The sequence below is a fragment of the Azolla caroliniana genome, unplaced genomic scaffold (assembly GCF_043228905.1).
Source record: "Azolla caroliniana isolate FFs.n. ecotype wild unplaced genomic scaffold, voAzoCaro1.0.p SCAF_160, whole genome shotgun sequence".
NCBI lineage: Eukaryota > Viridiplantae > Streptophyta > Polypodiopsida > Salviniales > Salviniaceae > Azolla > Azolla caroliniana.
The window spans coordinates 25,755-40,298 of NW_028230595.1; the positions used below are offsets into that span (position 1 = coordinate 25,755).

Sequence of the window (14,544 nt, forward strand, 5' to 3'; positions counted from 1 at the left end):
ATGCACAATGCATATACATATTCTTGTTCACTTTTGTCTTCGTTCTTCTCAATCATTGACTTTTTCTGATGGGTTACTGTGTATATATGTCTTGTATGAAAATGGGAAAATGCACCTGCATGGTGATATCTTCTTGTTGACTTGTGTTCTCATTCATGGATTTTTCTGATTGGCTACTGTTTATATTAGTTTAAGATGTATCTTATACGCATCACTGAAAATTTTCCCAGTGGTTTAACTGGCATCCAGTGATGACAAATATGGTTTGCTAGGTTTTGATTTTTACAGTGATGGAAACGGTCAAAAGTAAAGATCTACTTTTTCAGATCCTGTTTTAGAATTGATATAGTTTCAATTTTTATATTGTTGTGAGAATTCATACATAATTTTATATTGTTGTGAAATATACTTGTGCATCTCCGTGATTATGGTGTTTAACAGAACAAATTTCTAAGAATTTATTTATGTTTATAAAATTTTATATTGCGAAATAACATTTGCAGACACCTCCATGCTCTTGTTGGTATCTTGTTGGGTAGCACAAGCCAGAAGAGCAACAATGGGACCAATTTTTTGCCCATGACAGCTTCGCCATGTTGCCTGGAGATGAATGGAAAAAAAGGTTTCCGCTTTGCAGTGCGCAGTGTTCCGTGAGCAATAGAAGCAGCCCTCAAAGAGGCAGAGCTGAAGGAACATGACCTTCACTAGCTTCTCGTATATCAGGCAAGAAGTTTCCTATATACATGGATTTATCTTTCTCTTTTTCCTAATAATCAACATCCAAGGAATATATTTTCTTTAAAAATCTGGTCTTTTTAGCACTAGCCGATTTGGGTCAACCTTGACGAGACTGGGGAACATTTAGAGAAAAAAATAGAAATTCAGCGTTAGTTCAGAGTCTTCGCATAAATTAAAGATGATATAAAGGAACATTTGCCATTAGTATTATTGGAAATTTGTAATTAATATGTAGAGAAGGAAGCAGTTGCTGTACAATTTTTTCTATAGGCATATATATTCTGTTTCGAGTTTTTCTTTCATCTTAATCATGACAGTGAGTAACTTCAAAATATGGATGCTATCTATGTTCAGACAAACCGAAGGATTATAGATGCAGTGGCTGAAAAGTTACACATTCCCATCAACAAAAATTATTACAAACCTAGCCAACTATGGGAATACAAGTGCTGCATCCATTCCACTGGCTCTAGATGAGGCGGTTAGAAGTCTAGAAGATAGAACAAACATCTCCCTCGGAGAAACACAATCATTAAATGGGGAGGATAGAAACCTTGAAGAGAGAACGAACCTCTCTCTCACATGCACGCACGCACACGTGTAAATATATGGCAATGGCTCAATTCATATGTTGAGTGAGCATTGTAAGCACTGTGAATGGTATCATCAAATTGATGATGGGCATCATTTACGTTGTTAATTTTTACTAGGTAATATTCGTGTATTTGACATTAAAGATACCCGGGTATCGCAAGAAACTTCAGTATCGATGCATTCCTCCCAATTATTTTTGACTTCGAGGTTTAAGCTGCTTCTTTTGAACAGATCAATATTGTGTACCATTGTTTAACTAAAGGCAATGCTATGATTGATATTTAACTAAATTATCATCAGATATTTGTCAAAAGTACACTTTTTTTTTCAATTTTCCACGGGTTTGGGATTTATGTATGTGAGCCAATTTCTCTTTCCGAGCTTCAAGCCTGATATTAATATTTACCAAAGATGACAAATCCATGTCCTTCCGTTCTCTTCATCTGCATCGTATCTCCGAGAAAAGGGAGCTTTGGTTGCTTTCTGTTTATTCGAGAGATCTAATGATGTGTGTTAATTTTTGCACACGTGATGACGATGGAGAAGCAGGCTTGAGCAGATGGGTTGGAAAATGGCAGGGGCATTTCGGCAATTTTGCGGAAGATAAATTATGCGTTCTGTGGTTTGGAGGGAGGGTATTTCTGTAAATTCCACGAACCATTTGTTTCCTCCTCTCTCAGAACACCAAGAGACGCAAAGCGTTTCGCTACCTCGCTCTCTCTCTCTGCGTGGCGATGGCGATGGCGATGGCGATGGCAACCACGACCTCCAAGACTAGCCCCTATACGACTGCCAAGAAGGAGATGCAGAGAATCCGAGTATTTATGCCAATTCCATGCCACCTTCATCCTCCACCATCAGGTACCTCCTCCTCCTCCTCTTCCTCCTCCTTCTCGTCACTTCTTCATTCCCTTCTGCCTCCTGCTGGCTATGGAGGAATCTCAACACTGAAAGAACGGACGAAAACGAAGAAGGTTTTGAAAATCCTCTCAGGCATGGCTCTGGTCTAGACCTCAGTGGCCTGAATCGTAACGATGGTCTCCCTCGTTCTTCTCTGATGAAACAAGGGCAATCCATGGTGAGCAGTAGCACTCTGGAAGCCTCCTGTTGGCAGAAAGCATACAAGAAGCTCCTTTCGAGCTGCCATGCCATCCTTCAAGACGAAGAAAAGAAGTGCAGACTTGCATATGAGTTCACAGATTGCTTCTTGAGGATGACTGGTTGGCCTCCTCCACCAAAATGCTCTGACAAAACTCTAGTAAAATATTGCACACAGAAGGTAGATGCGCACACCCATGGGATCTATCATGCTTTCTTCGTGGAAGCCGAAGCTATGTGTCAACACCTTCAGTTAAGAAACGTGACCTCTTACTCGGTTCTTTCCAAAGATCTTTGCTGTGTTTTGGAATTTTACCTTCTGTGTTGTATGCTTAGATAGATTGGATCTCTCTTAGTTGTATAATTAACTGCACAATTAGCTCTGAATTTGATTGATCATGTTTATTGGGGTTAAACTATATTATAAAGGGAGTGCAACAATTCTAGCACTTGACTCTTAAAAAGTTCTCTATTTCACAAGTTAGAGTACTCAGGATCTCAATTTCTCAATCATATAATCATATAATTATCCAAATAAACATGATTAATCAAATCAAAGCATGTAGGAGGCGAGAGTTTGTAGATTAGAGAGAATATAACAATAGTGTAGATGCAAAGACCACATAGAGGTAAAGGCAAGCCATGTAGCTATATTGATCTAGATCATACCCATCCAGCATGTGGATGAACAAAGGATATCCAATAGCTGATGAGCATATTCTAAACATTGGAGTGTTATATAACAGTCCACAAGTCTATATTTCATGCAGGAATGAAGCATTTAGACAAGAGACATCGGATATCGTAAATGATCTCAAACAAACAGGGCACTGGATGCTTGACAAAGTGAAGGATGTGGAGAGATTATCCCATGAGATCTTAGATGATGCATTACAACAGTCTTCGAAACTGGAAGAGAAGCTCAGCACCATGCAAACTATGTCCCAAACACTGCTTGCTCAAAATGAACAATTTGATAACCAACTGAAGAGTACTCTTGGCACAGTTCAAGCTGTCTTTGAGCACTCACAAGAGATAAAAGATAGGCAGATGGAACTGAAAGAACTTCATCAAGATATGAATAAGGCAATATCTTCCAGTTTGAAAGACCTAAAAACAGCTGCCCAACAAACCCATCAGCAGCTAGATGGTATATCAGAAGGGAACAAGGAGCTTGCAGAGCAACAACTAAGATTGGCAGATGCCTTAGCCTCCAATATAGAGAGGCTCAAAGCAAGTGCATTGCGGAGCTTAGATGATCTGAAGGAATCTCAAACATCAGCCATGGATGAGACAAGGTACAGTTTTGAGTTATAAAATATCGTAGGGCTTGTTTTTTTCCCTTCTTTTTCATCCATTTGTTAAGAATCTGTAAAAGAAAGGTGAATCTGTAAAAGACCCCGATCCTCCCAACCACCCCAGAGCTATGATCAAGACATAACTAACCTACCACTGACATCTCATACCAATAGATATTTGGATGACTAGTACCGTGGAATAGGTTAACACAATCTTCGTGATGAAAGCCTAGCCTGCACCATTGGTGTCTCAAGACTTCAGCCTTCCGAGATAATCTGTTTTATGAGGGTAGCTAGGCCTCATATTTATATTTCTTCCTAGGCCCCTTGAATATTTGTGCTCTTCTAAAAGACTCTCCATTCCTTGGTTGTCAAGATCATGATGGTACAAGCACCTATCATTCTGTCTATCCAATCACATTAGTTCCTTTGTAAGATTAGGGAACATACCCTTCATTTACGTTTTGTAAATATTAGTGACCTACCCTCACCTAGTTATGTGTGCATAACATCCTTGATGGTGAAAAAGTCTGGTGTAGGCTGTTTTTCAATTTATTCCACTCTTTTAAGCCTAGGTTGACAAGATCAGTAGTGAAATATACATTTTATGATTTCCAATCTGTTCAATCCATATAACATTAAGCTGGTATGGCATAACCAATTTATTAACAAAACAAATAGTATAATACATATTTCTTCTTCAAAACACAAAACAAATGTTTATGCAACTGTGTATATCTGTTAGGATCAAAATTATCCACATACAAATGGGCCTATATTTAAGCTTATTGTAGGTCCTAATTAATGTTATGCGTGTTGCACATAACAATTTCAGAGAGAAACAAAAATGAATTGTCAACTTCAGTACCATTACTTCTTTTTGCAGACTGTCATTGCAGGATTTATCTGATGGGGCCCAAAGAGCTCGAGCAAGCTTTGACTTATGGCGGATAGAATTGGATGATAGAAATAAACTTCTTCTGAAGGGATCTGAAGCTATGCTTCATGCTCAGGTACTCAATCATGGTACAATAGAGTATGCTTTTTGTATGCTCCAGTCGCATAATGTGAAGCTCTTTTTATCATTGCTGATTTCATTTGGTGTAACAAAAAGTTTGTAAGGATAACGTCTGAAACATCGTGCATTCTGAAACTTTATTCACTATGACCAGGAACTGGAAACGTGTCTCATATACCTTCTCATTAAACTGTACTCTTGCTTCTTGAGGTTGGCAATAGCTAAGTGTACTAAAGGATTCTCACATGGCTCTCCATAAACTAGAATGTGTGGTGCTTGTGAAGAATTAGAAATATTTAGAAGAGGAATAGAAAATTTGTGGGAGGGAAGAAGAGATAGCAGGAAGGTAAATTTTGTGAAATTGGTAGCTGCAAGCAATTTGACTTACGGAAAGCTATCAAGCAAGCAAGACTGAGTTTTGTGAATGAGGATGCTTTTTTTCTCAATAGTTGTTACCCTCATGCTCCAGGCAATGTTGAATGTTTCTGAGAGGAACAAAGCTATTTTTTCATAAAGCAATTAATATATGCAATGTTTCTATATTACAGGAGGCATTTGTTATGAAACAAGGTTCTATTTTATCTACCTTGGATAGAATGTTTTCTCTCTATGACAACATTCTTTATGAATCGAGAGCTCTGAAACTTTTTGTATTTTATGGCACATTGGCGGTGTTTATTCATGTGCTGACTAGTGCCAAGCAAACCAACAATGCTAGGGGAATTCTGTATGCTGGTGAGTTATGAAGAGCCTGATAATATCAATCAACCATACAATTTCTCTTTCATAAGGTAACATTTCTTTTGTGGAATTGTAGGGTTGTTTATCTCAATCACTGTGGAGGTTTATGTTATGAAGGCATATGGCAGCATTATGAACAATCAACAGTGGATTCAAACAGTTTCCTATTGGTCTAGATCCATGTTTGCTATATTTACAGCTGCAGTGATCTTATATTTCGTTATCACATTCAGGTTCAAATTGTTTTGTAGATATCAGATTGATGTTTCATTTACTGAATGCAATATTTACCATCCTATGTTGTTTGATTTAAATGTAAATTCATATATGCAGAGATATTTCCTGGCAGAACCATATCTTGCTGGTAGAGCTGGATAAAAAGTTGAATGCTATACTCTGTCAATCTATTAATCCCCCATACATTCAGGATGTACAATTACAACCTGCTTACTCAACAAAAACCTTTTTAGCAAATGAGAGAGACAATGTGCCATGGATAACCAATTCTTGTAGTGCAAAGCAAGATGTTGCATCAAAGATAATCCATCGTGCTAAAACATATTTCAGTGAGTCATTCACCTTCAGTACTAGGATTTATTAATATAAAGTGCTGACAATGCATGGATTAGGGTTTTCTAACCTTGACTTTAAATACAGGGGGGGGTTCAAATTGTAGGAAACAAGAGAAGACAAAGGGTCCTAAAGGAGACGATGTTTTCAAGGCATGGATGGTGTGTCATGGCTTTGGTTTTTCATCCTTAGATGAGTTTGATAACTATCAAGGAGATGATCATGATGACGATAAAGAGGATCCAGATTATGTGTGCCCTTATGATGGGCAACCAACTACTTTCAAGGGCTATAACCTTCGGTCCCTATGTAAAAAGAGGTCATCTATACAGTCTGGATTCAACTTAAATCGCTGAAGTTTTTTTGTTTAGCACATGTACACATGCATATAATAAGGTACTGGGTACACATAGCAAATTTTAATTGTTGGAAGTACTGGGTATGTTGATATAATTTGCAGCTATCGATGCAATTTCTACCATGCAAGGTCGGAAAGATTTTTATGATATTATCTGAAGAAAAGAAATCCAAGGTATCTGTAATCAATCCAGTTTTACATGCAAGAAGAATCGGGAACTGTTTTCCTCCTATGCCAGTTTATTACTATATAATTGGATGAGTTTCTTGCCATAAAGTCAACCACTTGATCTTTTATTGAAATTGCAATTTGTATGATGTAATATAATAATAGATATTGAATGAAGTCAAGCTATCTCTGACATAAATTGATGGTTGATTAGGCTCCAAATCCTCTTACACTCTTAAGGGAATTATGGGTTTTTGAATGAACCTAGTACACAAAGCGATCTTAGATTTTGTGTTCTCGAGTGGTTGTTTCTGACATGACATAGCTTTAATTCAATTAGTATGAGCTTGTGTAGGGTTATTTAATTTGTAAAAGATTGAAGTGAATGTAAAGTATTGTCACTATAGCCATGTATTTTTGTGATTGATTCTATGTCATGTTACTGCCAAGTCTTTGTGCATGGCATTGTGGACATTTACCATATACTATACTGATGGTGTACATTCAAGCATTCTCCTCACATTATTTTTTTAGTATACAACCTTGTAGTTTCAATATGTGAAATGAGCTTGATGACATTTCTCTCTCATTTCTTATCAAATGCCTTTAATAGTTGATTGATCGAGGCCTATGAATTCTCATCAACTTCAACATTCCCTAAAAGTTAAAGAAAGCCATGGCACTCACATATGGATACCATACACATGGCACATATATGATGAGGAAATTTTATTCAAGGTTTATTTAGAGTTACAGAAAATTTTGCTAAACATTAGTAAGATTGAGGTATTCTCTCATGGTTATTTACCATCAATTAGGGAAGATGAGACTTTTCCCACACAACGAATGCTTGAGTTTTGTTTTTGTGATGTGATACGTGATCGAATTAACGAACATGAAGAAATGATTCCCACATTGTATGCTTGAGGTTCAATTGTGTTTGATACACAAAAGTAGAAGGGAAAGGCCTTGTCCGGTGTTTGTTTTGTTTTTGTTTAGGAATGTCCTAGAAGTGTGGATAAGAAAAAAGTCGAAGTGACATCATTGATGTGGGCACAAATTAGATATATGCTTTTTTGGATTAATTTACATAAATAGTAAGTGTGGGAAACATACATGGGTGACAATATTTTCATTGTTGTTGAGGTTTGTGAATAGACAGGATAGTGATGAAATATGGATCATAAACAGAGCATAGTCATAATCCTCGTGATGATCTCTATCTTTTCCTCAAATCACCTCCATGTTGGTGAAGATGGATATTTTAATCTCTGGTTTTCTTGTAATGGTCAACATGTTAGTGATGGTTTTACCCCTTCGTCACCTCCCCACTTATCCACAAGTTTCTATGAAACTATATGTCCAAGCATGGTATCCATTGCTACTTCGACTTTCCGCAAATTGGCTTCATCGGACAATGTCGTTGCACCTTCACTCTTGCGACTCATCCTCCACGATGCGTTTGTCCAGGCAATATATTCCGTCAAGCCTATTATGCATACTTCATATAAGACATAAATCACCTACTTAAATTCCATGTGCAATCAAACTTTATATTGCATCAAATTTCTTCAACCCTATAGAACCTCATACATATCTTGATGCTATTGTATCTTAAATCTTATTATTTCCTCATTCGGCAAAAAAAGGGAATGCCAAGTGAAGGTGTGATATTTCCCGTATGGAGTGAATGTTATACTTAGGAAGTAAATAATCACCTCAAATGGGAAACTTGAAGGAAATTTATGGGGAAATTGTGTTGTTTTCCTAATGGGTTAATCAAAGCATGGAACTTGAAAGAAATGTGTAGGGAAATGTGCTCTTTCCCTAATGGGTCCAGGGTTACTCAAAGCATTGCCTAGCAGGCAATATGAAAAGGGACATGGGAAACATATCTAAAAACTTTGCGGTATAACATCAATCACATTATGTCATGTGCTAATGCTTTTATCAAAATCCTCTTGAGCTTGTGCTAATCTATTACACAGGGTTGTGATGCATCCATATTGGTATCGCCCACCACCCAAAACCCTCTTGTTGAGAGACAACATCCCAACAATATAGACATCCCTCAACAAGCTTTTGATACCATCAATGCAATAAAACAACAACTGGAGTTGGTATGTCCAGGTGTCGTTTCATGTGCGGACATTGTCGTTTTCGCAGCTCAACAAGCCGTTGCCTTTGTAAGTTATTAATATGATTTCCTTCAATTTAAAATGTATGGAGATAAACAATACTAGAATAACATATGTATATATGTATGCTATTAGAATCTTTGGATTGTGTTTGTACCATAAAAGTGATAGTACATTTTAATAAGTTTTGCAGCTACAAGGTCCTACATGGGAGGTTCCTTTCGGTCGACGAGATGGTCGAATATCATTAGCTTCCATGGTGGAAGGCAACATTCCCACACCAACAATGAATGTGGATGATATGCTTGCCATTTTTGAGGCAAAGTCGCTAACTTTGTTGGACCTCGTTGTGTTGTCAGGTTCTTTTCCATTTAAAATTCCTTTTTCTCCATTTAGTTCCTTGATCACACTTCAAAAATCATATGTTAAAATCATAAATATATTTATCTATTTTTGTGAGGGGTTTTCCTTCATTCTAATCTATAATTTCTTAAGCACATTCATGGATTTATGCAATAATTATACATGTCTATATTTTTTCTATGGCACAAAGCACGATAATGCTTTGGTGGTCAATTTGTATGTGTATATTTGTTTAATAGGGAGAAGTCATATGTGATAGGTGCACATACCATAGGTTTTGCAAAGTGCAGCCATTTTATGGCAAGACTATCACCAATCGTTGATCCCACCATGGATCCATCATTTGCACAACAATTGAAACAACAATGCCCATTGAATGAGAGCAACAATCCGATACCGTTTGACCCAGTGTCACCGTTTTGGTTCGACACATCCTATTATAATGCACTACAAAATCAGAGGGGATTGCTCTTTTCAGATCAAGTTCTCGCAATAGATAATCGGACACATGGGCTTGTGAGAACGTTTGCATCGTCTCCAAATGAGTTCTTTCAAGCGTTCGTAAACTCAATGGTCAAGATGAGTTCCATTGGTGTGATGATAGGTAATGCGGGTGAAATAAGGAAAAATTGTAGTGTAATAAATCCTTGATTGGTTCGTGTTTTGATTGATTGCTCGGCATTATATGTATATGTAATGAGAATCACATGTAAAATGGTTGCATCATTTAGGAATTTAGATTATATAGCATTCAAATTCATGTACAAAGTGTTAACTACATTACAAGGCCACATCAATCCACATATGGCATTTGAACAATTTGAATCACATGAAAGGATTATAACATGTAGGAATGGAGGGTTGTGAAGCTTTCAAATTTATGTATAGGACACCAACTCATATATGTAGCCTAGAAATTTTAACACAATAATAGATTACACATCATAGGTAAACCCTTGCGCAGTTTATAATTCTCAACTCATCATCGTTTATGAGTATCATATTTTCTAAACATAACACAGTCAACTGAATATTGCCTATGTTGGATAACAATATTGTTTGTATACTTTTTCAAGTGCAATAGACTCAATGTTAACTTTCTTGAGTGAACTAAATCATGATAAATGTATGGTGATTGGAATAGAACTCAATGGCCCAAGCTAGCAAACATGGAATATTAACCAAGCACCTCCATAGCACATACAATAATAGCAATGCGAATGATGGAATTCCTTAATCATTATTATTTGATCATTTAGATTTTGAAACTCCATCATATCTTGACTACAGTTTTCTTCACTTTTGACTTTGTCCATAGCATTGTGTCCTCTCATAATGTGATGCATTCATTTAATTGGCATAACATCTTCATGGGCTATAACAAGGTGTGTACTCCATATTGTTGTTTAGTCCTTTAATTCTCTATAACATTTTTGTTGCGTTGAATTATGTTTGCAACATGGTGTGGCCTATGTATGAGTTGTACATTGATTTAAATGAAGGATCATTTTTGTTTATTAGAGTTTATTTGTAACATTATTGTGTCATACATATCATTATACGTTTCAATTGAAGTAAATGAGATATCATGCTAAACTTAAGTTGCTTTTGTGTAAAGACACCAATATCCAAACGAGTAACATAATGATATGCATTGGTAGGATAAAAGTAGTTAAGTTGTGCCTCTTTTTTTTGTTTTGAAAACGACGTTTCTTAAATGTTTGAATTATTGATAGAGCAACCATCATACCAAGAGTGAATGAGTTATCCCTCGATTGTTTAAAGACAATTATGGAAATCAACAACCAAGAATTATAAAACTAAACCTGATCGATTACACATTGATAGGGTACAATCATCATACCTAGTAAAATGAGTCATGCCTTAATTGTTTGAAGACGGTGCTTTGGATTATCATCTAAGACAACTATTGTACCAAGTAAACGAGTCGTGTCTCGATTGTTTAAAGACGATTATTTGAATTATCAACGGACACCTATTCAAACTAGTGATGAATTGTGGTCATTTTAGCTAACATGGCAATTGGTGAGTCAAACCACATTTCCAATATTCCACATACATTATAGGTAGTAGAATAGTAGTCTAAAAACTACTATGTTAAATATAAATACATGGGTATATATGTTTGCGTTGTTTAAAGACGATTAATTGAATTATGAACGGGCAATTATTCAAACTGGTTGTTTAAAGACGATTAATTGAATTATGAACGGGCAACTATTCAAACTGGTATTGCATTGTAGTCATTTGAACTAACATAGTTGTTGGCTTCTGTAAAGTCAAAACATGTTTCTAGTAATTCACATATGTTTTGGGTAATAGATTGATAGTTTGAAAACTACTATGTTATGCTAAAAATACAAACATGTGCATATATGTTTGTGTAACATATAAAACCACATGCATGCAGTAGACACATAGATACATGTATATTCACACATTGTGGCGGAAATCGGACTTATAACAGTTATTTTTAAAGAACTCGTTGCAAAGATATTAGTTAGTCAATCATAATTTTGCTACCAAACATCTTGCCAAAAAGTTTTAGATTACTTTGAAGAAAAAGTTTCAAAAATATCACAACAGTTGCAAATTCTCAAAAGAATCTAATAAAACCATTATTTCAAAGAATTATCTGACAAACAATTCTTCATTGTAATATCATGACACATGGATGGCCCTCGTTATCGGTTGACGATATTTCACATGTGCAACAATTCAATTGAAGGCCACCCTCACAACATTAATAACAGAAATGTATGTATTGGCAATGAAAAACAATCATTGATATCAGTTAGAACTTATAGTACTCACTTTTTAATTCATATTCTACATCAACACATGTAACAGACTTAAGAGGAGTTGAATATGTATGGCAATTCAAAACAAGTATCCTTGTTCTATCGAGGAACACTATAACATTGAAACGGTCTAATGTTGAAGATTTAACAAGTTTGGTATAAACTATGTTAATAAACACAATACAATGTAAAGGTCATTTAACTAAATCATTTTCTATTTCGTAATCTCAAAACACTTATCATTCTCTCAGAACGAGTGTCGATTGCCACATGTGTTGCTTGTCATAGAGAGTTTGAGCCTAAGTTTGGGACATAAAACATGCGAGATAATGATCATGATTCGTAACTTGATCTTTTTCTCATTCCAATTCACAAACTTTGAGCTTTACATGATTAGATTTTGTTTCTTGATTGAAGACTACACTAACGTCAAGGCAAGGCAAAACAAAAATTGGAAAGGTAATGAAATAAAAGCTCTTTAATATACGTTGGATGTTCAGTAGATGTAAAGAAGGAATTAAAAGATACCCCACAAGCTTGTGGCAAAAAGTGCACATACTAAGGTATTTTCTTGTTACATATGTCTCCTAAAGTTGTTATCTTTTTCACTCTTTATCCAATGACTTTTTTTCTTTTTTGAAGACAGGGTAGTGTATCTCTAAAAGTGGATGATTAACATAGAAGCATAATAAATTGTCCTATAAAATTGAACTTACTAAGCAATTTTGTTCAAATTGAAACTTGATAGTTCATGAATCTAAGTTGTCAATCTTGGGTACTCTTGGCAATGGCAAAACAAATTGTTTGTAACTTCCAATAGGGTCATGGGCATGAATCTAATAAGTCATTGGGATACATTGGACACATTCATGAGAGTCCCTCTTAGTCAAGAACACGTAATTTAAATTAGGGCTTCTCTCAAATTTTGGAGTTTAAAATTTTCGTTATAAAAGTTGGGTGGCAAATACTAATAGCAATACTAATAAGACATAGATTGGCATCCAATATGTGTATCACTACCCGTTGGGCAACTTGCATTCCTTTACACCTCTGACTTTTGTTAGTGCACCCCACAAATACATTTGTGCAACTTGCAATCCTTTACACCTCTCATTTTTACTGCTCTAGTTTGATATATTTGGGCAACTTGCAACCCTTTACACCTCTCATTTTGTTAATGCTACCAGCCTACACGTAATTGTTTTTTTCACCCTATGGCAATCACTAGTTGGAACTTGGATGTAGATAATTCATATGCGTCCATGGAGTAAAAAGAATACTTTTATGAAATTTTGGCATCAAGACTCGTCATTGGGATCCTTAAAAAATCTCATTGTAATCACCCTATCAAGTTTTAGCTTTGGCAAAGTTTGACATGTGTAATATTCATCGACACAATAAATGAATGATTTTATAATGTTTTCACATGTAGTTTCCTATTTGCATTGAAATGTGGAGACATCAAATTACAAGCAATGCATATATAACGAAAGATGTAGTACTTTTGATACACTTTTTGATATGTATGTAAGATATATAATGTGTTCCATCACATCAATACACAAATGAATAAACCAAGCAACGTATTTATAGTATTTTCTTTGCTAAACATGTTACCGTTGGATGCCAAACATTGTTTAATTAGAAGCACGTGACTATATTTGATATCTCAATTAAAAGCTATTCATTATGATGTAAATCTGTGAAACATCAATAATGGAAATCTATGCCTCGTTGATAGCATATAGGCATTTGTAAATATGCCCAATCAAGCATCTCTTTTTAATTCTATTTGAAAACTTACATCTAGAATTAAATGATCTTACATATGGAATTTCATCTCAAAAAATTGGTGAATTTGATGTAAACAAATCATCTTACAAACACTTAGTAGAAACACTTAAGTGTAAAGTTTATTCCAAAATAAATTCCCATAGTCAAACTTAAAAGCACACTCCACAAAAACGCTTCGGAACAACTACAATAAGCCTTGTTGTTCCATGATGATTTTGGGATTGTCCACATGAACAAATATTTGTCAAGGATTTTCGTCTCAAGGAACCCATATAAACAGTTAATTGACCAAATTCTATGCTCAAAATCTTCTACAACTCAAAAGTTTGTGTTTTCCTCCTACAAGTTCACAAGCAACCATTTCAAATGAACAATAAGAACATCCACAACTTCATAAGGCGAATTTTGAGATTAGTGATGTAGATATCTTGGAGGTTTTAGATATAGGAAATCCTATCTAATTATTAGATCATCAAATAACTTTAAGTACATTTCACCTTTGTGTAGTCAAGAAATCACATATTTTCTTACACGATAAGATTCCAATAATAAGGGATTGTTCAAGTTTCTTTCAAGAAATCACAATAACGATATTAACAAAGAAAGAAGGTTACATGAAATGTTGATTGACTCAAAAGTAGTGTGTCTAAGAGTAGTTGGAATAATTAGAGACCACATAGTCCCCAACCAATTGGCTATTATGTCCGAAGCAAGCATATTGTCCTTAAAAATCACACCTTGTAATCGCATTGGCCCCTAGGTAGCACTAAGGATTTTTTGTGATGACCTCTATTTGTTTTGATATTTTTTTCATGTGATAGTTAACAATGTATAATAGCATTCT

General features: G+C 35.4%; 2 protein-coding genes across 2 annotated transcripts; both read left to right on the forward strand.

Annotated features, from left to right (window-relative positions):
- Positions 1–1,618: 1,618 nt before the first annotated feature.
- Positions 1,619–6,923, forward strand: LOC147848974 (protein GAMETE EXPRESSED 1-like). The gene is made up of 8 exons (XM_087337907.1): positions 1,619–2,682; positions 3,201–3,728; positions 4,615–4,741; positions 5,295–5,481; positions 5,564–5,720; positions 5,821–6,053; positions 6,145–6,376; positions 6,518–6,923. The coding sequence occupies exons 1-8, from the start codon at positions 2,168–2,170 to the stop codon at positions 6,561–6,563; spliced, it is 2,025 nt and encodes a 674-aa protein (XP_087194033.1). The 5' UTR covers positions 1,619–2,167; the 3' UTR covers positions 6,564–6,923.
- Positions 6,924–7,771: 848 nt separating this feature from the next.
- On the forward strand, positions 7,772–9,735 carry LOC147848975 (peroxidase 4-like). The gene is made up of 4 exons (XM_087337911.1): positions 7,772–8,053; positions 8,572–8,769; positions 8,915–9,080; positions 9,344–9,735. Exons 1-4 carry the CDS (start codon positions 7,796–7,798, stop codon positions 9,733–9,735), a joined length of 1,014 nt encoding a protein of 337 aa, XP_087194037.1. The 5' UTR covers positions 7,772–7,795.
- Positions 9,736–14,544: the final 4,809 nt, after the last annotated feature.